The 27381-nt window shown below is 43.3% G+C and overlaps 3 protein-coding genes across 4 annotated transcripts; 1 reads left to right on the top strand and 2 right to left on the bottom strand.

The window, feature by feature from the left end:
• The first annotated feature begins 35 nt into the window (after nucleotides 1-35).
• On the top strand, nucleotides 36-6852 carry pum3 (pumilio RNA-binding family member 3). 2 transcript variants are annotated; one of them, XM_053854703.1, is made up of 18 exons: nucleotides 36-98; nucleotides 369-441; nucleotides 502-702; nucleotides 861-1044; nucleotides 1214-1289; nucleotides 1523-1616; nucleotides 1752-1818; nucleotides 2665-2839; nucleotides 2907-3010; nucleotides 3274-3352; nucleotides 3425-3523; nucleotides 3601-3654; nucleotides 3726-3806; nucleotides 3873-4015; nucleotides 4088-4310; nucleotides 5745-5832; nucleotides 5909-5999; nucleotides 6449-6852. In XM_053854703.1, exons 2-18 carry the CDS (start codon nucleotides 375-377, stop codon nucleotides 6576-6578), a joined length of 1956 nt encoding a protein of 651 aa, XP_053710678.1. In that variant the 5' UTR covers nucleotides 36-98; nucleotides 369-374; the 3' UTR covers nucleotides 6579-6852. The 2 variants fall into 2 exon arrangements, with proteins under 2 accessions (XP_053710678.1, XP_053710670.1); XM_053854695.1 differs by having other exon boundaries at nucleotides 53-98; nucleotides 364-441.
• On the bottom strand, nucleotides 6846-11792 carry kcnv2a (potassium channel, subfamily V, member 2a). Its single transcript, XM_053854717.1, has 9 exons — nucleotides 11622-11792; nucleotides 10701-10835; nucleotides 9263-9441; nucleotides 9032-9203; nucleotides 8758-8949; nucleotides 8411-8665; nucleotides 8010-8126; nucleotides 7547-7672; nucleotides 6846-7479 (listed from the first exon to the last, which is right to left on the bottom strand). The coding sequence occupies exons 1-9, from the start codon at nucleotides 11790-11792 to the stop codon at nucleotides 7228-7230; spliced, it is 1599 nt and encodes a 532-aa protein (XP_053710692.1). The 3' UTR covers nucleotides 6846-7227.
• A 1872-nt stretch (nucleotides 11793-13664) lies between these two features.
• On the bottom strand, nucleotides 13665-27250 carry vldlr (very low density lipoprotein receptor). The gene is made up of 19 exons (XM_053854682.1): nucleotides 26893-27250; nucleotides 23811-23930; nucleotides 21484-21606; nucleotides 20782-20904; nucleotides 19783-19991; nucleotides 19389-19551; nucleotides 19200-19322; nucleotides 18473-18595; nucleotides 18020-18139; nucleotides 17414-17539; nucleotides 16986-17157; nucleotides 16575-16799; nucleotides 16336-16454; nucleotides 15311-15450; nucleotides 15102-15243; nucleotides 14411-14560; nucleotides 14227-14304; nucleotides 13946-14115; nucleotides 13665-13814 (listed from the first exon to the last, which is right to left on the bottom strand). Exons 1-19 carry the CDS (start codon nucleotides 26960-26962, stop codon nucleotides 13779-13781), a joined length of 2532 nt encoding a protein of 843 aa, XP_053710657.1. The 5' UTR covers nucleotides 26963-27250; the 3' UTR covers nucleotides 13665-13778.
• Nucleotides 27251-27381: the final 131 nt, after the last annotated feature.

Genomic DNA, 27381 nt, shown 5'->3' on the forward strand with positions numbered 1-27381 from the left:
ACGTTCGGACTGAGACGGGGGCTTCTGATTGGACAGTTTGTGCCGTAAAGTGTTGTCGCAAGTAGCACGCGGGTTGTACTCGTGTGTACGGCAGAAATGTAAGTTACTTCTTTGAAATGTTATTGTATGTGCTTCATTTAACTAGAAGTCATTGTTTACGGTTCGTTGACTGGAATGTGCTAAATCTTTTTACGTCTTTATTTATTTTTTACGGTGCATGATGGCATTTTGTTGTTTGTGTTGGTCGTACTCGCGATGTTAGTTTTGCCCTTTAAGCTGTGTATTTATAATACGAAACAAACTGGTACTGGTAGCTGTTTTTTGAGCAAATGTTTGTGATCAAGGATTTTGTTGTCACTTAAGTTCAGATCAGGATGGAGAACAAATCAAAAAAATCCCCCTATTCTAAAGGAGGCAAGAAGTTCTCACAGAAAGGAAAAGGTAAAATGCATCATTGTCAACGTTTCTTCTGTGCTTCTAATACGTTCATGCTCTGTTCAGAATCTGCTGGTCTCAGACTGGGCGGAAAGAAACCTGTTGGTGGAAAGAAACCTTTTAAATCATTCAGTAATGCTGAAAGGAAAGGTCATCCAGCCAACAATAAAGACTTTGGCAAGAAACAGAACAACTTTTCTAAAGCTGGAGATGGAAAGAAGAGGAAGCTGCAGACATTTAAAGATGGACGAAAAAGAGACGATGGAGGTAAGATTGGAAGCAGCTGTAATATATGACCAAAATGCCCATGAGATGGGATGTGTTTATAACAGTGTTCATGTCCCTGTGTCTTTAAATGAATTTCCATATTGGTGAGTGCTTGTCTGCTATATGTCGTTACTCCTCTCACTTGTGTTCATGAACAGGACCACGACCTAAAAAGGTGAAAAAAGGAGACGCCCAATCAAAGAAAGTGATTGATAAGGAGGAGCTGAAGAAAAACCGACAGCAGAGGAAGAAGGACCTGAAGAATTTTAGGCAGCAAGCCGAGAGAAAGGACATGTTTGAAATCATCTCCCAAGCCAAACAAGTGTGGGGAGAACTCAGAAGGTAAACGCTCAGGAAACCGGACTGTTACTGAGCCGGTCACAATGTGTTTGGATTTAAAGCAGCTGGAAAACAGTTTGGTCAGAAAATACAGGCAGAAACTTCTCACTTTAAAAAGTGCTCTCATTTCTTCCGCTCACTTTAATCCTCTGACAAATTGATCTGCTTTCAGAAAAAAGTGTGAGGACAAAGTGAAGGTGAAACTCATGAAGCAACTTCATGACTTGATGAGAGGAAAAGTCAAACAGGTACGCAATTCTGTTGTCTGCTGAAACATAGAACATCTTATGTGATGCTGTCTAAAATTGCTTTTCACAAATGTTGCATGAACATTTGAAACACCTGTTATCCAGCTTCACATCATTTGATGTTATTCTGTTACACATGTATTGATGTTGATACATTCGTTTCCCCAAATGAATGAGAGCTGAAGAAGCCTCTTTGGAGCTACGAATCAGTGTTGTCTTGTGTCGTCCGCTAGATGGCGTATGCTCATGATTCAGTTCGGGTGCTGCAGTGTTTCATCCAGTTTGCCAGTCATGAGCAGAGAGGCGAGGTGTTTGAGGAACTCAAAGGTGAGAGGTCAAGCATAGGTAGTCGTGACACAGCAATGAATTAAAGAAAATCTACAAAGTTACGACAAAGGAAGTGATACATGCTAATAACAAAACAAGTTGTAAACCCGGCTCCATCTTTGTTTCTTCTGACAGATGATGTCATTACGTTGTGCAAGTCACAGTATGGGAGACACGTGGTGAAAAAACTGCTGATGTATGGGTGAGTCGTCGTCTCTGTTTGTGACCCTTCTGGAGAAATTGCAAGTAGATCTCAGACCAACTCTTGTTTCATTCAAACAAAGCGCGATGGCTGCGCCCTGTCAGTCATTGTCACCCAGTCTGAGTACGGCGTGTGGTGGATGCTAAGATGGTGACAGGCTGCTGAGTAAATAATGTAAATCCTGGCTCATATGTGTCAACCTGACACATGTCGCCTCACGTATTTAGCCACATTTATGCTCATGGGCTACATGCTCAGGGGCAGGCAAGATCACATTGTATCCTGTGACTAGTGCAGAAATTCAGAAGGACAAAAAACGTCTAAAATTGTCAACTTTCAAAATGAGGAAAAGAAAAAATAAAGGGCAGAAATTAATCACTTTTTTTTCTGCGTTGCTCATTTGTTTTTGAGGTCCCTGTAAGCAGCCCTGTAACAATGAGCATTACGTGTTATCGAATTGAACTTTTCAGTACATTAATATGGGGGAGAAATACAGTTGTACAATGAGGAGAAAGATGTAGACATCCATGCAAAAAAAGTATTTACAATTGAAATAGTATTTGGGGGGGAGGTTTTGCGTTTCCTGCTTGAGGACAGCATGTGGACTGGTTGGACTCCCACTGCCGGAGTCTGTGCTAGCACCACATGTCTGGGCTGGAGAGGCAGACGACGACTCTGCTTTCCTGTATTGTGTAATTGTTTCTACAGAATTCCACTTTGTGATTGCAAAGTTAAATTATAGCAACAAAAATGTGGCTACTGTCCCTGACATTAGCAATAATCGCAAACGATAATCGTGTTGTCCTTTTTTATTGATGCGTCTCCTTCATGCGTTTGTCTCTCCAGGAACAAGGAGTTGGTTGCGTCAGTGATGCTAACATTCAAAGGTCACGTTCGCACGATGCTTCGCCACGCAGCAGCCTCCACCATCGTGGAGTATGCGTACAACGACAAAGCTGTGCTGGCTCAGAGACTCATGCTCACGGAAGAGCTGTATGGAAACACCTTCACTGTGTGCAAGGTACACACACTTGTGCACCACCGCTGGTTGTTGTCGGCCTGTAGCTCACACCTGTTTGTGTTTTCAGTCGTCGGTGTGTAACACCATTGAGAAAGTGGTTAAAGAAAAGCCGGACAAACAGAAGCACATTGTGGAGGAGATGAAGCAGATCCTCACGCCCATGGCCCAGAAGTGAGTGTGTTATGTGAAGGACAACCTGTCAGGGTCTTTACTTTTGAGAGCGGTTTTACACTGGATGCTTTCGTTTCTTTAGCCTCTTATCTTGTCATTCAGTAGTGTCTCTTGATTTTCTTAGTAACTCAAATCCATTGATGGACTTCCTCCTTGCTCAGTGGCACCACACATAGAGAGGGATTTCACCCCCTTCATGCCAGTGTGATAACACGACACTGAACGTTTCAGTACTGACTGTAAAACAATCATTCCTGTTTCAGAGAGCAAGTCATCAAACATTCCCTCGTCCACAAAGTCTTCCTGGACTTCTTCTTCTTTGCCGACGAAAAACAGAGATCAGTGAGTGTCTTATTCGTGAAAGTGTTTGACTTAAGTATGACTTGGGCTTCATACACGTTTATCTACGTGCAGGAAATGATCGAGTCCATCAGGGAGTCGGTCGTCTACATGGCCTACACACACGACGGTGCACGAGTGGCCATGCATTGTCTGTGGCATGGGACCGCCAAGGTTTGTACCTGCAGTTCCCAGCATCGCTTGGAAAAATACGTGAGATGTTCTTCTGAACTGACTCCAATGTTTTACAGGACCGAAAAATAATCATCAAGACAATGAAGACATACATGGTCAAGTTTGCTACTGTGAGTTCTCCTGGCTTTTGTTTTCACCTGTCACCAATCACCTTGGTAAATCTCACCTGCGGCATCCTCAGGGGGAGTTTGGTCACCTGGTGCTCCTGGCGCTGTTCGACTGTGTGGACGACACCAAGCTGGTCCGACAGGCGGTGCTCTCTGTGAGTGGTTAACGGAAACAGGTTCAGGCCACGATATAGCTGCAGCACATTCATGTTTGGTTTCAGGAAATCCTGAGCTCTCTAGAGGAGGTCATCAGCAACAAATATGGCAAGAAGGTTCTGCTGTATCTGCTGAGCCCCAGAGATCCCGCTCACCTCCTGCCTGAGATTATCAAGGTATTGGAGCAGGGAGACGGCAACACACACAGGTGACACAGACTCACAAACACCCCCCGCCTCAAACCTCTGTGAGCAGACCATAACCCAGTGTGTTGTCTCAGTAAAAAGGACAAAGACATTCGGAGGAGGGAGCTCCTGGAGGTGGTGTCCCCCCCACTGCTGCACTATCTCTGTGAGAACGCTGCATCCATGGTGATGGACAAGGCCACAAGTGTCACGGTCAGCGACATCCTAGCCTCAGCCTGCGGTGACCTGCAGCCCGCCATGACGGCGGTGGCTCAACTGGCCTGTCAGGAGCTGGTCCCGGGGGGCACAGACGGACAGGTAGTCCAACACACAGAATCCAATTGTGGAGTAATTGTTAGGGATCCTGGTGTCGGGTACCGACCTGATCCGGCCTCTTCAAGTGGCATCAGGCATCGGTGAAAATTGCCCATCTGGGAGTCGATACCAGCATTTGAACTCTATGTTTAGTGCTCATGTTGACGTCGCACCAGGCGTGTCATAATAATGGCAGAAGCTAACAGCTGAAGTGGAGCAGCAGTTCTCCACTCAGTCAAGTGAGGACGCAGTTACTTGATCCATTTACAGAGACGAGTAATGGAGGATGCGATGGCTCAGTAAATCAGAGATCAGCTAGCCCACATATATTTGGCCTCACTATAAAGTCGTGCTTCACTATTTGTCGGATGGATGGATGGATGTCCGTCCGTCTGCCAGCCCGCCCGCGTGCGTGCCCACAACAGCTGCCCGTGTGTCTTGAGGGAAGTGCTTCATTGAGCGAGTGATTATGAATCATAAACAATACACAACACAAGTTTAGGTAACAGTATAGTCACGCGAAACGCTGAACTAACAAGCTTAGATCACGTGTCACTGCGCTATCCAAACACAGATCCGCAGATCATCAAATAAAAGAGATGTAGCAGGTCATAAATCAGCTGATGAAATGACCGTCTGCAGTCTCAACTCTCAACTGTTGAGAGTTTCTTGTGTCAAAAGTAGAACTAAAACCACAAACTATAGTCCTCTACACTGGAATGGCCAGGTGCAATGCTTTGGTTTCAGTTTCATGCAGCACAGAGCTGCAGCCCATGCTGTGGTTTTCCTTTTACTCTCACAGTAAAATGCGTCAATACATCGTCTTTTACTATGAAATGTGCCCAGATTCACATCACTTCAGAGGTTAATATCCCCTCCGTTAATTCTCTCCACTCCAACTTGAAGCGCAGCCTTGTGTAGCTCTGCAAGAACAATAGAATCCTTGCTGATTTGAAGCAGTGCAGCTGCGGTACAGTAGCGCAGCCAACATTTGGCACATCGTGTCAATACCTACCAAGTTTGTAATTCCTCGTCATATTTTTTTTACTCGATTTGCTTTACTTCCAACACCGGTATCAGATCAGTATCCATATCAGTGGATTTCCATCGCCCAGGTATCGGGACCATAGAAGTCAGATGGACGCATCACTAGTAATTTTGTCGTTCGAGACGTTTAAAATCTTAAAATGAGGAGGTCTCAGTGTGTCATGATGTTCTTAGGCGAGATGGACACTGAGGTGTGGTAGCTTGAGTAGCTCGTGTCTTCAGGAGAGAGTCGGCAGAACACATGCACCTGAAGAGCTCACGGCGCTGTCTGGAAGGTTCAGAACAAGGGACTTGTGTTGCCTGACGGCTGCCGTGAACTTGCTCTGTGTGACGATGCAAAGGTTTGAGTGGCTGACTTTTTTTTTTTTTTTTCCCTCCTCCTCTCTGAAGCTTCACATGGCAGAACATCCAGCTGGACATCTGGTGCTGAAGTGGCTCATTGAGCAGGACCTTGCACTGTCTGAAGCTGGAAGAGAAGGTCACACACGCACTCACACACTTTCTAGTTGAAAAAGGTTTATGGTTCTGAAGGCGTCTTTCTCCTCTCTCACCAGAGCGCTTTGGCAGAATCCTGGTGGACACAGTGGGGCTGGACAACCTCAAGAGCTGGGCGAAGGTCAACAGAGGAGCCATGGTGCTCTGCAGGTCAGCCTCAGAGATGGTGCAGCATGTTGGTTCAAAGTGTGGGGGGTGGGGGCTCTGGAGAGGATGATCATCAGCGCTATGTCATTCCCTAATGTCAACCTGGATGTGAAGCATAGCTGCGGCTTCCACAAAACATTGTCAGTGTTATAAATATTTCAAATACACTGAGAAGGTGGAGGAGCGACATTTTGTTTCACGTGTTCCAATGACATCCTCAAAAACAGGCTGTTAGCAGATCAACTTTGACTCCAAGTTGATTAAACAAAGGCTTGACCCTTGTTTAGAAACTGAAAACTCTTGAGTTGTGCAGATCAGAGTTGGAACAAGCTGCACATCTGTTTTGTTCTTTGGTGAACTGGCTGGTTGAAACGGACGGCCAGTGTGCATTGAGTGGACTCGTCCCTCTCCTGGTTGACTTGTAAGTGACTCTGGTGTCTGTGTCCCTGCAGCCTGCTGAACAGCTGCGACAAGAGTGTTGCCTCTGAAGTGAAGAAAACACTGCAGTCGTTTGCCTCAGAGCTCAAGAGCATCAGCAACAATAAAGGAGTTGAAATCCTCCTGGAGAATCTCAGCAAGTGAACACTGATGTCAGGACAGTGATCTGGAAACCCTCCTGCTGTGACTCGAGGAGAAACGCAGTTGTAACTTATGAACGATGACTCATCGACTCAACATGCTCCATAACCAAATACTGTTTGGTGACTTGTGTTTTACGTGGTTTAACTGTATGAGTATGAGTGTATGAGTTCCACACATGACCACACATTGACTTTAACATCCAGGTTTCTGTTCTGTTTTCCGGCTTTATAACAGAAATAAAGTCTGTGTGAATGATGGAAGCCACAACTTTAATTTTCTGAATGTTTCAAGTTTGTAACTTGATTTTTTTTTTTTTTTTTTTTTTATCAATTAAATGTTTCTAAACTGATGGGGACAAAAGTTTATCTTCACCCCGTTCATTTTCAGTTCTTTGTGCCATTTTTCACCTTCAGGACTCATCGTATTCAATATACTGTATATATCGACCTGGAGACAGCTCTGATGGTGTAATTCATGTCCAGTCAGTCAAAGGAAAATGACTCCAAGTGATGGTTGATGTTGAATGGCTCTCAGAGGAAATCAACAGTGAATACAGCTTTGAAGTCTCCAAGGAAAAAAAGTGGTACAAGTGCAGTCAGCATGTTTTATGTTGACATTTCAGGAGAAGCACCTGGTGAATCCAGCAACGCTACATGAATCTTTTACACGTCGCGATCTTCTTGGTCGCCCTGCGCGTGAAGTGCAGGTTCCCCCGAGCTTTTGTGACGGCCGTGTACTCTTGAGCCTTCAGTTTGGCGTAGTAGTCGGAGAACTTGTTGTAGAGGACGGAGATCGGCATGCCGTTGAGGATGATTCCAAAGGAGATGCAGGCAGAGGCAAAGATGCGTCCCAGATTGGTTTCTGGTAAAACGTCGCCGTAGCCCACAGTGGAGATGCTGACCTGCGGGAGGAGGTTCTCGTCAACGCATGGTCATGCCAGAAGATAGTTGAATGTCCAGGTGACTTACAGCAGCCCACCACCAAGCGTGGGGCATGGAGGTGAAGTTGGTGTTGTCCACATCATGTTCCACAGTGTAGACCATAGCAGAGAACATGAAGATCCCCATGCTGATGAAGAGCAGCAGACAGCCCACCTGTGCGCACAAAGGAGGTGAGGAGCAATCATTCTCTCTTCAAGAGGAGCATTGCATGTCATGAGCAGCGTGTGTCACTGAATCCATATGATCTCCTCATACTGGTAGATCATCAACACACTATTCATGATTTAATGTCATCATGTCGTCCACCTCTATCTCTGGACAAATGAGGTGAAACTGGATCATTTCCCTTCCATCCGTCTGCTCCTCGAGGTCTTCAAGGATGACAACAGCCTGCCTCTGGTCTGTCTCTCCATCTGTCCCACTCTCTCTGACTCACCCACTGTGTCACCGTACATGTGATGGTGTGTGTGTGTGTTGACCTGCACCACACCTGCTGGTAGCACTGTCTCAGCGTGAAGCCGAAGGCTCGGAGTCCAGTCGAGTGTCGAGCCAGCTTTAAAATCCTGAAGATTCTCATCAGACGCATGATCTTCAGAACCTGGCCCACCTGCACCAGCAAAAATAATCTTCAGAAGGATTGTGTAATTACAATAAAATAATCTTCAAGCTTCTATGGCATCAAGACAACAACTTCTCCCCATCACTGGGCCAAAAAGAGAGACACTGGCTTCTACAACTGTTTGTGGTCCTTGCAGGATGGGAGCGGATCTGTCCCAGCCGACCTTTATGGCTTTATGCAGCTTTAAATTCATATCCTTGAATGTTTCTTCACTTCTTTCATTCTTTGTTTCCCAGAAGAAGCAAAAGAGATCAGTATCTTGGTGCTCTGACCTTCCCAACGCTGGCCACTGTCTCGATGTCCCCGGAATGACGGCGCACGTCCTCTTCATCAAAGTGCTCCAGCACCATCTGCAGGTAGTGCGGCAGGATGGCGATCAGGTCCACAGTGTTCAGAACGCTCTGTCCAAAAGACTTGAGTTCCGGCGTGGAGACGAGGCGCAGCAGGTACTCCAGGGTGAAGAACAGAATGCAGAACATCTCCACGTGTTCGCCGTAGAACTTTCCGCTGGGCTCGCCTGCTGCGGACTGGAGCACAAGTCAATCAGTGTTGGGCTTCAATCTTCGGTGAGGAACTGTTCTCATGGATTGATGTCGAGTGGTGTTACCCTCCCTCAGACCTTGTACTGCATCTCCTCCACAGTGTTGAGCGTCATGGCCACCAAAGAGACCAGAACAAAGATGGAGGACGCGACAGCCATCAGTTTGGCGGGGATGGAGGAAAAGGGCTTCTCCATCAAATTCCAGATTTTCTTCCGAGTGGGTCCAAACATCATGCTGTCAAACAACTCCTCGTTCTCCTCCTTCTCCACCTGCCGTGAGCACAGAAGAGACATGACTCACTCAAAACAGACCTTGACCCCCCACAGACAGCTGTCCAAGGAGGCAACACACCTCTGCCATCAGCTCCCTCTGGATCTTCAGCTGCTCGTCCAGCTCGTCCTGCTTCTCCTCGAAGGAGATGCGACAGCAGCGCTGGCTGTTCTTGATCCTGACGCCCCAGTAGTTGATCTCCTCCATGAAGTGACGCGGACACAGCTCCTCCTTGATCCACAGCACTCCAGTCCTACACAGATGCGCCGCAGCGTGGATTCAAGCGACAATGTGAGCCAGAGTTCAACCCACCTGTAGAAGTGGAAGATGCTGTGGAACACTTCAGGGTCGCGGTCGAAGAAGAACTCGTTTCTCTGGACGATATAGTCGTCACACAGGTCCATCTTCCCGCTGGGGTCAGTGCACAGAGCCAAACGGCCAATCCGAGTTTGGGGATACCTGGCAGCTAATCTTGAGGGCATTTGGTAGACCTGGTGAAAATCATGAACCATGACCTGCTGCCTCCAACGACCGGATGCACAGTCGACAACGAGTACCATCAATCACAAATGGTAACTGAAATGACCTAGAAATTTGAGATTGTTTCTAAAGGTTACTCAGCATCTTTCACAACTGCAGGTGGGTTTATTTGTCAAGGGTGGAACACGTCACGCCCGTCCACAATATTAATATATAATATGCAATTGTCCGACACACACGTTTGTATTGCTATCCCTGTGGGGACATTGTGAGGTTTCCATTGCCATGATACTTACCGCAGCCTCTCCCCCTAAACTTAACCAAGACACGTGGCTCACCTTAACTAGGACTCTGAACCAAACTGATACCCAATTATAATCCCCACGTTACTTTGAAGTCTTCAAATTGAGGTTTAGACCTGTGGGGACCAGCAAATGGTCCCCACGAAGCCATAAAGTCCCCACAAGGACAGTGTTTTGTCAAGAATTGGTCCCCAGGAGACAGTATAAACAGGCTCACACATATGGGACACCGAATGTAAAAATGAAGACAGTTTTTTTTCCTGATTTAGCAGAAATCTTTGGCAATATTTTCACAGATTTAGTAAATACTTGTTACATTTGAGACACTACACTTTGTACACGTTACGTCCCATGGTTTCATCTCTGTAAGTGTTAAAAGTAAATGCTAAATCAAAATATTAAATCTAATATTTATATACTACACACACACAAAGCACTCCATTCCAGGATCCACTCCAGCTCTCCTGTGTCAGGACGCCACCAACAGCATCAGTGGAGGACCTAGCATGGTAGCTAGGAAACAGAGATAATACGCCCAGCTCTCATCTCCCCTTGAAGCGAAGCGACAGCGGTGGTGCAGATCATAACAATATCAAATGCTGTACTGACTCTCTAAATGAAATCAAGTGTTGATCGCTGATCTGATCCACATCATTGTCTGAAAACTTGTCAGTCATGTCCTTGAAGTGGATGTGATGCTAGGACCTGCAAACAAAGTTTAACATCTCCAGCACAAAGTCTTGACATGACGCCCCCCATACTATGTGAGGTGAACCTGTATTGACATTGTGCACTTAGAAATGTCTCATTTGTTTGTATTGACTTTATTTAGGTTACTTTGTAATAATGTTTTCATTGAATATATTCCATTTTATGCGTGGAACCTGTATGTTTAGAATAAACGGGTCATATTTTCTCATGGCTACTGTTGTACTGTTGTTGTGGTGAGCTCCCCAACTGAACATTACCGTTCCTCCAACGTTGATGTTCAGAGTAACTTGTTTCGACGGAGAGACCAGGAGGCAGGGATGGGGAGCTGATGATCGACCCTCCTCATCGTCATAGTCCTCACCATAGAGGTCATACGCATCAGGGTTCAGGAACTTGAAAGGAAGAGAAAGTTGAGTCTCAGCACTTAATCTTCAGTTGATCCAAGACATACATTAGATGTTAATTCCTTTTAAGACAGTGGATTTTAACCAGAGCACTCGATCATACATAATACAGTAGGAATTCTTAAGCCTCCTCAGCCACCATAAAGTAATCCAAAGTCGAGTCCTAGTATCAGATTCACATTCACCTTTCATTTATCTTCATTTACCTTTTTTTTTTGACACGAATATGGAAAATGTATAGTTTTTAAACAGCTATCAACTGCGTCTTTTAATCTTTGAAATTCCTACATTTATTCAGAATATTATTAGGCCCCTTTTATGTGTAAAATATGCTAATGTTTTCAACCTTCTGTTTCGGGTGAGTCAGGGGGCATCGGCTGTCAAGTTAATGTTTTCTTTGCTGCCAAGATCATAGTGCTAAACAAGTGTTCTTATTAATCTGACTTTTCTGAGATTAATATTTTGACACAGAGGTTTTCGTGCCGACATATACATATGCGTACACATAGCGTATGCACCAGAGGTGGAGTGGTTTCCCTCATTGCATTACTTTTGTTCAATAACTGTTGAGGAGGGTCAATAGCTGCAACAACAGACGCATAATAAAAGTGTTTCACGTCTGGATGGAGCAAAGACGTGATTAGTGACTATGAAACAGGCCAGTGGCTACACACTGATTTAGAAAGGTCAAACTACGAGGGAAAACAATGCACAGGTGCCAGATCAGAGATGAAGTCCACATTGTCAAGTCAAACACCAAGGTTACACGCTGACCTGAAGGGAGCTCCATGGCTTCACAAATATCTTGCCGAGGTCCAGAAGGTCGGTGGGATCTTGAGAGTCGGGGGTGGAACTCAGGGTCTTGTAGTTGCTGCGAGCTCTAATGCGGGTCCACATGCTGCCTGAAGTCAACATGAATTCTGGTGGAAGGATCTCAGCGGTCATGCAGTGATCCGCTGGATGTCAGCAACAAGAGGATACATTTATCCAGGTCATGCACACAGACACACAGATCTTAGCCTCGTCTCAGACACACACACACACACGAATGAAGTGGCTCTCGCCATCACTGATGGCTGAAATGATGCGGGTGCTTAAAGTTTCAAATACGATTATCCTCTTATGTCCATCTCTCCTCCCACTTACCGCAACATCTCAACTATTAATCTGTAATCTGTGCTTTCAATCGTGACTCTTCATCATCCATGCAGGTGGGAGACAATGCAAAGGTCAGACCAGCTGATCCCTGCGTGCAGCTGGATGCAGACCAACAAATATTCACACGTACCACACTAAAAGCAGACAAATGGAAACAGACTGTTGGTGCAGGTCAGAGCATTTCTCAATTCCTCACATTTATACCTTCAGTGAGGTAATGCAGAAATCCAGCGCCCACCTCTCAACTGTCCAGAGATGTGAGAGAAATGCAAAGCGCTCCTAATGTAATATCATGACATTGTGCAAGCAGGCTTATTGGGAACTTCCTAAATAGCAGTAGAAATGAAATATTGAAATCATAAAACAAGCAATGGAACAAGCTCATAAGATAACGGTTCAGGACAGACAGTAAGGCTGTTGACATTAATGTTGTTTCCAAGCGATTCACATTTGACAGATTAGAGGTAAAACAAATGTTGCAAAGTAGTTAAATGACAGTCATGAAACAGCTGCCAAAGTCTGATCTCCAACAGACTGAATCTGCCCAGATATGCTCAAGGTTAATCCAGCAGATGCATAATTGAAGGACAGATGGAAGTTGCCGAGCCCAAAACAATCTGTGAGGAGAGTCACAGGGATCAGACCACAGTGGAGAGTGAGAGGAAATTGAGTCAAACATGCAGGGTCTATGGAATCAGAACTGCTCAGTACCTACGAAAGTGGGAACAAATAATTGAACACACATCAGCTGACATTTGTATGTCGAGTCACATGACCACAGATGGCCAAACATGGGGTGATGTAAGAGCATAGTCCCCCTGGTTTGAACCCAGTGGCTAGCTAAGAGAACATGGCTGATCTACTGCAGAGAAGTGTAAGAGCGACAGGACACATGGTCCATACATGGTAATGGGAGAACATTCATTTTGGACCAAAACAGAGGAGCATTTTCACATCTCAAGCCTCACAGAACCACATGTCACAACCTTTAAGGCGAAAGAAATCAAATAAAAACTCAATTTACCAATGTGATTAATTTAATTTTCTGCACATATAAGCATTTCAAGTTGATTTTGTCCCCCCACCCCAAAAAAGTCTAGAAAAGTTCCACAGCAACGACACAAACAGACAAAATAGTTTGTTGTTAACAGATAAATCTTCTGTTAAATAGGTGTGGCGCGCCCCAGAACTGCCCGGATCATAGCAAAAAGAGTTCAAGTCAAATGTATACAATCTTATTTACACCAAGAACAATTCATCAAAGTGCATTAAAGAGTCCTGATTGACAGACATGGCTCTGAGGAAAGATGAGTGAGTCATTATATACAGCATTTACAAAAGCTGTAACTATGGCAACACGTATGTCTTAAACAACATTCACAGCTCTCTAGTTTACACTAGAGATAGTTAGCACACACTTCTGGGCTGGTCATGGCTGGAACGGCGCTCTGCTAGATCATTGACCCCTTCCTGTTAAAAAACATTAAAAGTTTCACCTGGTGGGATCCAGCAGCCTCATTTGTTCTTCTACTTGTGTTTCAGTTCAAACCGTGCAAGTTACTGATTCACTCTGGTCAGTGGGAGTTCAGGCGCACATGGAAACCAGGGAGAAGAAAATTGGACGCAATAATACACAAGTACCGATATTCACATTATAAATAACGTCCACCGTCATCCTCCTCAAGACGATGACATAATGCACTTGAGAAGGCCAGTGGTAGTTCTGCCTCCACGGCAGCGACAGACCCAGCGCTGAAGGAATCCCACTGAGGATCAGGACAAGTCATCATCTGTGCTCACTATAGAGATCTGAAAAGACAGAGAATTATAAGTCAGTGCAGTGGAAATACATCTCTGAGCACAGCATTCATAATACATGTCGTAGACATGAAAGCTAACTGCAGTAGGCAGTGAGTGATCAGGTGTTCTGGCAGACTCACTGCAGGGTAAGTGTGTCCCACGTTGGCACTGTGTCGTGTGATGTCGATGTTGAGGTCTTCCTCAGTGGTCTTCAGGTAAACAGGGTTGTCGAAATTCATGCTTTTTTGGTTCTTCAGCTGCCAGTTCCGCCACATAAGGTAGCTGCCAGCAGCTGCCATCGCCAGCAACACTGGATGCACACATGAGGAACACCAGTTAAGAATTGCTGGCACAGAACATAACTTCAATCGAGAGGCGAAAAACTGAGCGCAAAATAAACGTTTTTTTCGGAGGCACTTACAGACAGGAAGTATGGCCCAGGCTGCTGCCGAACCTCTGGCTGTGGAATCCACCTGGATGGAAGTGCTCACGTTGGCCTCTGGAAGGAAGAGGAAGAGCATTTCAGTCAGCTTCCTTCGTAACATCTTTCATAATGTTATTTTCATACAGAGTGACCCCGCACGTTGCTGTGGCTCGTGACTCACCTGGTCGGCAGCGAAGGCCGTCAGCAGCCAGTTCCTGTCTTTCTGGACAGACACACGTGTATTTGGGCGAGTGTTTGTTGGTCTGCGGCGCAGGTAGACACATGAAACTGCAGCCTCCATTGGGACCCTTCTCTGTGCACCAGTTCGTCCCTGCACGTGGGAAGAGGAATTATTTCCCCCCTAATGGTACATACACAGCTAGCAGATGAAACAACGCTGAGTTCAAGTTTCCCGATTTAACGTTTCTTTTCACAGCTTACATAAGTAGCACGAACCGTATCGTTCACAAGCGAACCAGTAGAGGGAAGCGAACAAACGATATCGCACACCAACGTTCTCCATAAAGTAGAAACGTTTTAGCGTTTTCATCTGATTTTACTGAGACACTTTTGGATTGGGAAACACATCATCAATAAACAAATTACTTGCTTATTTACTGTTCATTATCAGTCATTATTTCGCTGTATAAACTTTCTGAGACCACTCCAGGGTACAGTACCGTCAGGCTAAACAAGACACTAGTGAGTTCTTTGTAATGATGGATTAATGATTAATTGCTGGCTAATATGCAGCTAATAAAAGTACAAAACAGTTTGTTTATAGTGACACATGCTGTAATCTGTGACCATATGACTCTACGATTCACCAACAGATGGCGATCAGATGAAGCAGAAGACGGTCACCATCGCACCTGACAGCTGGATCAGCTCGTGGTACACGATGATGTCTTGTGGGTCATTCAGGTTGCTGGCCAGTGTGACAATATCCGCGCCAGTGAACTTGTTTGCACCGTAGATGGCCTTACTTTCACTTTCAGTCCAAAAGACACGGTCCTGTACACACACATGGACATTCATATTTCTCTTATGGGATCGTGGCACAAAGGAAATGAAGGTGTACCTCAAAGACCGTGAGGGCAAAGGGATGAGCCAGATAATCTGCAGACTGAAGCACTTTCTTCCTGTTGTCACCGTTCATGTCAACGCTGCAGAGTGTGTGGAGCTTTGTGTCCACCCAGTACAACCTCCCTTTGATCAGATCTAGTCAAAAGGATATGGAAAGACAACTTGAATAAAAGACATTTTAACAAAGGAACGAGGAGGAAATGAATCGACACAGACTTTATTTTGAAGGCTGGATATTGATCCAGTTTTCTTTCGACTGAAGACATATTTTATTAAAAATGGAAAGTGCCCATATATATATTTTAGAAGTGTAACAAAATAGACAAAAACCTCACGAAAAAATACAAAAGACAAAACAGAAACCAGGATACAAAATACTCAGGAGATAAAACACATATATATACATATATACATACGTGATAAAAAAAGAATTATTCCGAAAACTCGGGACTTAAATGTGGGCTCCCCAAAGTAAATTGGGTTTGACTGGTCAGCAGTGGTGTTACCTTCATAATGTTTTATTGTAAACCACAGATCAAATTACACCACAAAAATGCAGTAAAATGTCTCCAAACTCATGTGACAGATGAATAGTACCTCGATAGCAGTAATAGTTTTGGCAGAATGTACTGAAATTGAAGTTCAAAGTTACACCCCGCTGTTTTTAAATTAGAAACAATGAAGTAAAAATACTCTCACATTTAATGCGAAAGATCCATTTTAAAGACGATTTTTCGTCGTCACAGACAATTGATAAATTTGCACAAAATGTAAATAAAATTTGGCTTCTAGTGTTCCATCTTTGTGAGAACCTGTATGAGCTTTTAATCAACATTTCTTCATTTTGTCAAGTCTCATTTTGAGGGTTAAAACGACAACATAGCTGGGTTATTATAATTTGGTTTTAGTTTGGTTAAGCTTAAGGCTGGGGAAAGGGTTATGGCAATGTATGTCAATGGCAGACTAAGACTAAGATAGGAAGACTAGAGTGTGCGCGAGCGTGCGTGCGTGCGTGCGTACCTAGGGTTATCCCATTTGGCCACTGGATGTCAGTTGCCACAAGAACCTCTCTGTCCACTCCATTCATGCCAGACTTTTCGATCTTCGCTGGCACACCCCAGTCGGACCAATACAGAAACCTTCAAGACAAAACCTCATTAATATTGGACGCTTAACCAGTCCTCAACTCCAATTACAACAGTCACGTTATTATTATTTTGTAAGGGAATGAAACACAGAGAAAACGGGTGCGAACCTACCCTGAGAGTGGATCCACAGCAATGGAAGCTGGTTCTTTTAACCCATGGTTGAACAGAACCTTCTGTCTTGTCCCATTAAAGTTGGCCACAGAAATGCTTTTGGTACTGAGATCCGACCAGTACAGGTTCTTATAAACCCAGTCCACTGCAACGCCAACCGGAGTTTGAACATTGTCGATGACCTTGTTGTGGCCACTGATGTCACTGCGTTTGTCCAGCAAGGTGCTTTGGAAATGGTATAATAACATGAAGTTTAAAATACTTCTTTACATATTGCAAGTTCAGACAAAGACAGTAAAGGCAACTCTGCCACTTCATTAAATATCCAACAGTCAAAAATGTTCAACTCCAAATTCACTCAGGCATCACATTTGCTCTCAATAGTTGGACCATGAGATGGTTTAGACTGACCTGTATATGGCTTTGTGGCCCAAGTCTGCCCAGAAGAGTGTCTGTTGGTCAAAGTCAGCATCCAGAGCCACTGTGTTCCTCTGCTGTTCAACAATCTGCGTGTACTCCTTTCTCTCTAGACCCAGACGACGGACGTCACGGCGGTTCGTAAAGATCAGTGAGGGCTCTTTACCTGAGAGATGATCGTATTGGATCACGTGTCACGTTTGAACTCATTGTCGAGTTTGAAACAAGTAGAGACTTTCTGATTATCTAGTATAATAAACCAACAAATAAGATCAACACCACTGATATCAGAATCAATAAAATGATCACTCCACGAAGGACTTCATTTAAAACATTGCCCTTCAATTGACTATTCAATTTCAGTTTTCAACCAAAAAAAAGTGAAATGAAAAGTGAAATCAATATTGACAATAGTGACTTACCCACAGCCTTGCAAACACCACTGGTAGCATCCATCTGGTAACCACTGTGACACTCGCACTTGTATCCTCCCTTCAGGTTAATGCAGATCTGACTGCAGATTCCAGGGTTTACACACTCATTAATATCTGGAATAATAGAACAATATTAAGTGACTTGTTTCAATATAGAAATTTGCAACAAATCAATGAATGGTGCTTCATTAACAGGGTTTATTAGTTAGCTTTTTAAATGACAAAGATAACAAAACTAAACTAAAAAGCGGGTTACACTTTAGATTAGGGAACACATATGAACTATTAGGTAATTACTAACTTATTTACTGTTAATAATCAGTAATATTGTTGCTTAGCATGAATGTTCAGTGTCCATTCCAGTGTAAAATATAGGTACTTATCAGTACTTTATAATGATTCATTACAGGCTAATATGTTGCAAATACACAAATGAATAAGTAGTTTATTTGTGGTAATATATGTTCCCTAATCTACGGTGTAACCACAAAGGTGCATGATTGGTATGAATAAGGTCTGTGTGGAACTCTTGAGATTTTTTATTTTTATTGAACATAACTGAATGGCAGAAATTGAGCAGCTAAAGCCACATACCGCCGCAGGTTTTGTGATCAATGAGCTGCAGTCCCGGGGTGCAGTCACACTCATATCCAATCACCATGTCTTTGCAGATGTGGGAGCAGCCACCGTTGTTCATCAGGCACTCGTTTTCCCCTGCAACATAGTCTCAGTTGAGCACTAGCAGAACATCCAATTGCATATTTGATATTTGTTTCCGTATGAGTTACTTTTCGTTGTTCAACAGTCAGGCCGGCATTAGTGGAAATGTCATGGAATTGGGCAGTGATGAGATAATGAAGCGACTCTGTGGCAAAGCTAAATCAAGCAGGAGTGACAGGAGACAGCAAAATCTAACCGTGACTAAAACAGAAAAAGAAAGGATTTTGCTTGATAAAATCATAGATTTAATTTGAGGAGTGGTTACACATAACTCACATACACAGTATCCGGTGGACATAAAAATAAAAAACAGTCTTGTTCACTCACCACATTCCTTGATGGGCTCATCACTCCAGTCAGAACAGTCTCGTACCTTGTTGCACACCTTGCTTATATCGATACACTCCCCGTTGCGGCACTTGAATCGCTCTGGTCCGTTACACTGAGTTACTGTCAACAAGCAACACAAACTTACTCAAAACAAGACAAAGTTGCAAACACTGGTTTATTACAGTAAATCAGGTCGATTCCCCTTTACTTTGCAATAACCTAATTTCTTTACAAGTGAAAAACAAGACATGCACAATACAACACAAACTCATGACAAAATGAAAATGCAGGTCAACCCACTACATTTTACACAACACGTATCAAATATTCCGATGCTGAACATGTGTTGAGCAGATTTAACTCAGTTCACAGAGAAGGGTGAGAAGCAAAGAATGGCACAGAACATAATTCAGTTCCACTGACGGCAGAATACTGTCATTCAAATTGGAGAAAGGTCCTGACTGAAACGCTCGTATAGTGACAAATGCTGAGTACATGGTGAGACACATGAGAAGACTGGCAGCCTGCCGACCAAGTGCCCCACTGTAAGACTATTTTTACCTCCACATTCTATGACCCATTAACAACCCACGTGTGTAATTCAGGGTTGGCGCTAAAACACTGCTCTTCTCCAAACATTCAGACTTAATGCTGTAATGCACACCAGCCATCGACACTTCACAAAGACAAAAAAAAAATTAAGATAAAGATAAATATTACTCACTGTTTTTACAGTTGACCTCATCAGATCCATCACTGCAGTCTCGGATGCCGTTACACTGACGGGAGCCTACGATACAGCTACCATCCGCACATTTGAACTGATCTGCTCCACATGTGCGCACAGCTGTAAGCGTACAAGTTTAGACACATTTTAGACACCTTAGACACACAAACACGACAATGTACTTACGACAATTAGCTTCATCGCTCCCATCCTTGCAGTCGGGGTCTCCATCACATCGCCACTTCTTGTGAATACACTCTCCTGAGCGACACTGCATTTCACTGGTTGCACATTTGGCCGCCGGCGTTGGGTTGCGTCCACAACGTTTTGGGGACTCGTCTGACTGGTCCTGAAGACATGAAACAAGTCAGTACATGGTAAACAAAAAAAATAACAGCAGCAAGCTGAGAACTTAAAAAAATTCAACATAGTTGCTTTCTCTTTGGATCATCGCAGACATTCCACTAATTCATTGCTATTTTTAGGGCACTAGCTTTACATAAAACAACTTGCGCACGAAAATCATAAAGTTCTAATCACAAATATGTCAACATCGGCCATGTATGTCCATTCTTCTTACCTGGCAGTCAACATCATCATCACACACCCAGCTGTCAGGAATGCAAGATGAATTTCCACACTGGAACTCCGTTGGGCCACATGAGGATGGAGCACAGTCTATTTCATCCGAGTTGTCTCCACAGTCGTCCTCACCATTACACACAAAGTTGCGAGAAATGCATCTGTTGCTGAGGCACATGAACTCATTGGGTGTACAGGTGATGTTACCTGGACAAAAGTAGACATTTTTATTTTAGTTTAGTTTATAGTCTTCAGAGAAGCCAAACCTAGTGATCATAGAGCTGAACTGGAAATCACAAAAGGGCAATGGAGTGACGGCAACGCAACACCAATATGGAGCACCTATAAAAAGATACTCTCACCTCGACACACAATTAAGTATTCAACAAGGTCAGCATGAGGAATCCAGAGTGCTGAAAGTTGATTCCACTGGGGTTTTATGGCCCTCAATCAACAGCTATATCCTTGAACTTTTGGCTTGCAACATGCCGACGACCTATGAACTCAAACACCCTCAGCCATTCTAGGTGACGTGTGACTGCTGTGATGGAAAATTATTATTGTTCAGACTAATGGAAAGTTACGGGTGAAGCCTGCCTCGTTGTTTTTGGTTGTACTATTCCCCCTTGTTTTCAGAACTCTGAGTGCAGACTGAGTTTCTCACTGATGCTCAATGTTGTTGTTAGATTCTTGTTTGTTATCTTCAATGTTGTTGTCTGACCCTTCCGTCCAGTGATTAAAGTGTATGTTTGCTGAGAATGCCTCAATGAGAGTGACAACTTCATACTGGGAACTGGCATTCTCACTTTCTTTGCAAAGATCCTTCAATAAATATTCATAAAAGACAATTCTCCCGCTCCACAAGATCTTTAATGTAGTCAGGAAATTCCACAACACCAGTAGGATTGGTCATAGATTACTTTTCATAAGTTAACATACATTCTTACTGACAGGTACTGATGCTGAGGCTATAGAGAAAGTTTAGATGTCCACTTACCACAGTTGACCTCATCCTCTCCATTGTCACAGTCCTTCTCTCCATCACACTTCCAGAAGACTGGTATACACTGGGTGGAGCCTGCCCCACAGCTGAACTCGTTCAAGCGACATGTCCGCATATCTGCAAGGATAAACAACTTTGATTTAGACGTCTTTGAATCTGAAGCATTAAAACAAGTCGGCAAAATTTTCATCATCAATACTGAGGATACAAGAGAGGTTGTGAGCGTCTACTGCACAGGATTCCTGCAGTCAGTTGGTCAGAGGCCTTCAATTACGAATTTGCAAATAGAATTAGCTCAACCATGTTAGGAGAGCGTGCATAACACAAGTTTTGTTTCAAATCAACGTGCCATAAGTCTCAACGTCAGTCTAGTTGGAATAGTTAGACACATGTCTCTGACTAACCCAAATCTGATTCCTGTCTCATTTCAAAATGAAAACACAACACAGCAAATCACAAGAAATATTGTAGTTTAACTTGTCCACGGACTTGGACCAATCATTCACCAGTAAGCTGTTGGCTAAATGCAAACAACAAAAGAAACCACATGGAAACATTTATGTACGCCTCAGCAAGTGATTTAAAAGGTCGAACATAACCACAAAGACCCTGTGAGTGTACACCCACGATGCAGAACACAAACAACAGTAGTCAAACATTCTTTACACAAGGATAAAAAAAGATGGCAAGACTTACGACAGATTTCAGTGCTCTCATCGGATAAGTCTTCGCAGTCTGGCTCACCATCACAGTGCCACCTCCCTGGGACACACTGGCCATTGTGACAAACGAAGTCAGACTCACTGCACGTCTTTTGCACTGAAACCAGGAAAGACCATGTACATTCATTTAGAACAGAACTAGTTAACACATTAGATGAAGTCCAATTACAAATGAAGAAAAAAATGAATATATTTTATACATGCCATATACTGTAGAGTGACTAAACACAGTAGCAATGTACCAGTCAGTATACATCGGTTGACTAACAAGGGATCTAAAAACTTGCATACTAAAATGACTCAAACTCATGTCACTTCCTCCAATGATAGACCAATAAGAGAAAATTCTAAAAATCTATTCAATCTTCTTACTTCCCAATTATATATATATATATATATATATATATATATATATATATATATATATATTTTTTTTTTTTTTTTTTTTTTTTTTTTTTTCTTTTTTTTTTTTTTTCCTAGGATGAAGAAGTAATATCTGATTGGATTCTATACCCAATGCTTGGATTGCCCAGCACTTGCATCCTATGATTTCAAGTTCATCCAGTCACCACTTGCCTCTTCAACCCCAAAATATTTAAAATATTTGTTTAAGTTGTATAGGCCACAGCCACAGAACAGTTACTTTCATGGAATCCTTTATGACTCCAAAAAGACGTATGAAGCAAACTGAAGCCACACAGAGAATCTCGAGGTCTGCTCATGAATTATTTGACATGAATCTCACAAGTCTGGGCGCTTCAGATCAAACTAGTCTGTGACAGTGACGGATGAATCGACTTGATGTATGATATGACGACTATTGGATATTTAGAGTAAATGTATATCTGAGGATTTAAACAACTCATTCTGTCCAACACCATCCTCCAGTAGCAGCATCCCTCTGCTCTGATTTATTCCTCCTCCTTGTTCTCCCACCCCACCCCCAGCCTCACATGACCCAGATAGAAAAGAAAATGAAGAACATGTATGTAGCCTGTGAGGCAATCACCAAGGCATCTTTTAGGAGTAAGAAACCCACGATATTGATGTCTTCTGAATAATGAGGGAAATATCCTAGCAGTTATAAGTGCAGTCTACTAAGACCTAGACATAGAGTGTAATAGCCACATGGGTGAAACATTTTGACCTGAAACAGTATCAAATCATGTTATAGTTCCACCCATGCATGAATTGTTGGTGCGATGTCGATACTTTCATACTATTTGTAGGAAGAGAAAACAAAGCTGAAGGAAGGGGTGCCATCAAACTGGGTCGGGGTGTGTCCGCATAAAGAAACTTGTAGGCGTGTTCAGGCAAGCTAACAAGGACCTGTCAAGGCATCCATCGACACCCTGGAGCTCGACTGCCTCGATAAAAGAACAGATTCTGCACAACTGACTTATGAAAAATGAGCTGTCCTCGTTCCGCAGCACCATTTTCCAGACGTCATAATGGGTAAATATTAGGAAACGTGTCAGCAAGTTCCATGAGGAAGTTGGCTTAGGGTAATTCACAACCCCGTCATAAAAACCAAAACATATTAACTCGAAATATTACTGATAATCTGAACCTGATAATTACACAGAAATAAAGTATACATTACATACATCAGTAAAGAATTTGAGATTTTAAGAAGAAGAATGTAGAACTGAATAAAATTAATTACAAAAAAATAATACCTTTTTAGAAGTCAATATAGCAGTGGAATATTGTATAGTATGTTTAAGAGCAGAAGTGAAATTGAAATATGAGACAATTTCATACGCTTGGTTCACCACTGTGGTCATGGGTTTATACAGAAATGGTGACTCTAAAAGACATACTAAGGACTTTGAGGATTCCACTGAAGAACCCAAATATGTACATTTAAGAAAGAAAGGCTAAAAGAAACACTCCAAAAGAGGCAATCCATCTGAAAAAAATCATTGCATGTGGCAAACACAGCTCTTTCATCTAAGGTGCAAGAATGGTTCTACATGAATCTGCACCTTCACCAGTTTGCAAATTTGGTATTGCCCAGATTTGTGGTAGTAATTACTATGAACAAGTCGGATCAGGCAAGCCTATGACACAGTAATTATCCCCTGCTGAATTCCTTGTTGTATTGAAACAACCTATTTCTTGCACTTAAGTTAAGCCAGAGCATGCATTTACCTGTCCAGATAAACCATTACATTCTATGGATATTTTTACAAATACATACTTGCAATTTTGCATCATTGTCAAAGGTTCCCACCACTGAACGATGCCTAAGTCAAGCATAGCAGAGGAACATCAAAGGCAGGCAGAGTTGTTACTTACCGCAAGCACTTTCATCACTGCCATCTGTGCAGTCCTCGTCCCCGTCACACTTCCACACATAAGGGATGCAACGGCCATTTTCACACTGGAACTGGTTTGCTTCACATTCTGTTTTCGTCGCTGCAGGCAACAGAGGGCAATTTCAGAATTACAGCAGTGTATGCCAGTTATAACATCTATATAATGGCACAGACCTGAAGACTAAGCTTGCTGGAAAACAAGGGCAAAATGACCTTCTTTCGGGATAAACCCTTCTCACATTCATTTTCCATTGCAACAATGAAAGCTTGATTTTCGGAAAATAACCAAGTATTGCAGGCTGTAATTGAGTGTTGTTAACTCTCTTAGCTCCTAACTTGCTTATACACTGACTGAAAGAACCCAGGCTCATTCTGCCCTCTCGAATGTCGTCGTATCAAACACCCTTACCACACAGATTACCAAATATCGCCTGAATGTTACTTTTGAATGATACAAAATGTATGAAGAACAAACTTTTGCCAAAAAAATTGTGTCAGTGAGTGTCTCAGACGTCAGTGTCATGCAGTAGAGCTTTTAGATGCAGTGCTGTGCTGAAACTATTGCATTAGCTGACTAAGGGGGAGAACGTGACTAACGACACAGCCACAACCTTGAAAAGATTAGAGCTGACCTGTGTGCGAATGCTGCACTTGTTGAACGATTCAACAGCCTCCAAAAATAGATATCACCATGCTTTATATAAACTGTGTCACACAGAAGGTCATACTGAAGCAATTTCTACCACTTGGACGTCACACTAAGCCCTCGCGACTGCCCACCGGTGCCTACAAAAAAGTAGTAAGAACAGTGTATCGTCAGTCTTCCAGGATCTGAGTCCAGTCTTGCTTGACAGTAATGATGAAGGGAAAGAACATCGATTTTAATCCAACTACAGCTGTGGTTCTGCTGTGGATTTGGCAACAGTGTTTGACTGCCTGAAGCTGTGTTTAGGTAGGTGTCAGACAAGCTCTTATAGGGACAGCAGGGTTCTCCCCAGCGCTTTAGCAGCATAGAAGCCGCACACTGAGATCTTGACCCCCAAACGCAGGAAAAATCCACCAACAATATGACTCCAACTGTCAGTGCTCCCTCATATTAGTCAAGTAGGACTCCACCAATGTAGGCAGGATCATCAGAAGGACATGTTCCCAAAATCTGACACATCGTTGCCCCCGCACCCTTAATGGAGACACCTACACTGAAAAAGAGACTCCAAAAATGTATGTGTTAAATTAAATTAAAATCGCTCAATGCTTCAGATGGGAGCAAACTTAAGACTTTGAGCTACAAATGTCGAGGTGACATCGAGGTCGAAAAAAAACCATTGACTAGACAAAAAGTGAGTAAATAGTATGTTTATATGAGACTTTCCAAGATACATTTCTCACAAAAAGTCATTACGCCTGACATTATCATAAACCAGATGAACTGAACTTTTGTTGCCTGCAGATGACTAATAACCATGCAAGCACATTGCTTAATTTATGCCATATTTCCTGGTTTCCCCATTTCATTTGAATTTTGCTTAATCAGGATCAATCTGTGGAGGCATTCTTGTCTTACTGAACACACTTTATGGCAGTTATATGGCAGTTAATCTGCTCAAATTGGGGTGTTGTGGACTTTCCTGACTACAATAAAGATCTTGGAGAGAGAATACGTATTAAACAATATTTGCAAAGAGAGTGAGAATACAAGTTCGCCGTATGAAGTTGACAATGTCACAGAGGAATTCTCAGCGAGCATACACTTCAATCACTGGACAGGAAGGGTAGACTACAACATCGAAGATAACAAAGAGTGTGTAGCAACAAGCATCTGTGAGACGCTCAGTCTGCAATCAGAGTTATGGAAACAACCAAAAACAGTAAAGCAGCCTACACCTGTAACTTGCAATTAGTCGGAACAATGACATAAATTTTCCATCACAGGATTTAATTAAATTAAATTAAAATTTGTCATTATGCAAGACCAAATTCTCTGTGAAGTAAGCAATTTTCAATATTTGCAAATACAAAAAATAGCTTCAATATATTTGAAAGAATTTGAAAATTATAACATTTATATTAAAAAAAACACTTGAAGTCATATTATATTTATATGACAGTAGGTTTGAGTATCCATTGTGCACTTTATAGTTCAAATGTACTATTGATGCTGGTCCTGGATTCACTTATTTTACATTCTTTAGATTTCAGAACACATTAAATCTTTCATCTTCTAAATGTAATTTATCCCTGTCTAACACTGAAGCTTATTTTGTTACAGACATGGTTGGGAAATGTATCATGGTACAAGTGTGTACTAGATAGTACTGACCAAGACCTCCATCCATCTTCCTGTGAAGAGACCGCTGATAGTAGAGTCTTGGGTTTTCGTGTTAAAGGACTCTTCCTTTAACAATAAAATGACTGCCCTATTCCATTGTTGGGTTTTTACGTGTTTTGATGTATACTACCAACGTATTATAAACGTAATTTTATAAGTAAAAACTAACAAAAATAGTGGTCACGAAAACCCTCACGAATGATACAAATGCAGTCTAACGACTCTCAACCATGTACAGTATTTCGAGCTCATAAAAGACGACATATTCAAACACATCCGTGTCTGATCTGAAAACTGGTGTGAAGCGAGTCAGCTGCCGAGAGGACTGACTGAATTGACATCAACAGCCAATGACGGGACAACAGCAGAGACACCAGTCAATAAGCCTTGATGGCAATGTTATGAAAATGAAAACCCACCGTTATGATCCGCAGGACACGAACGCAGGCCAAATATTCATGTCATATTAACCTGAGGCTGTTTAAGGTAATAAGAGGTCTAATTCCATGGAGATTCGCCTGTGGTTGATCTACGCGCAGGCCCATCCAGCCGCCGCGAGACGCTGATATTTCACTGCCATGACAGCGAGATGGCGGAAGGAAGCCGTAGAAATCCCCCGGGGGGTGAGGTTCGACTGCTTTCGAGAGCCCGGTGTTTCCTCCGAGGGGATACCGGGGCAGGTGCACAGGTCGGAAGCTAAGCTAGTCCACACACGCGCATGACCGGGACTCACCGTGGACGTGGAAGAAGCGTTGGAGGCAGAGCAACAGCAGCACCAAGAAGCCGGGTGTGGGAGCCACCATCTCTCGGGTGGTTGCTAGCTAAGCGCTGGCGGGCTGCCTGCGTCAGTGCTCCGGCTAATTTCCCTGCTGGCCTCGTGCGGCTCGCTCCAGGACTCCGCCGGTTCACGCGCCCCCTCCCCACACACACACACACACCCTCGAGGACCAATCCCGATCAGCTCGCCGTCAAAGCTGAAGAGGCACGCGCTTCACAGATGCACGCACGGTCACGCGTCGTGCTGGTTGTTTGGACGCAGTCGCTTGGTCTCCCTGGGTTTGACCATCGCGTCGTCAACCGGCTGCAGTGGAGCCGCAGCCGTCACCGCCGAGGAGGCTCCATGTCACCTCCAGTGTTAACCCTTTCCACTCCATCTGAGAGCTGCCATTCGTCTCTATGAAAACGTTCATCTCCAAATAAAAAAACGTTTCGTTTAATTCAG

This window comes from Synchiropus splendidus, chromosome 1, assembly GCF_027744825.2.
Source record: "Synchiropus splendidus isolate RoL2022-P1 chromosome 1, RoL_Sspl_1.0, whole genome shotgun sequence".
Taxonomy (NCBI): Eukaryota; Metazoa; Chordata; class Actinopteri; order Syngnathiformes; family Callionymidae; genus Synchiropus; species Synchiropus splendidus.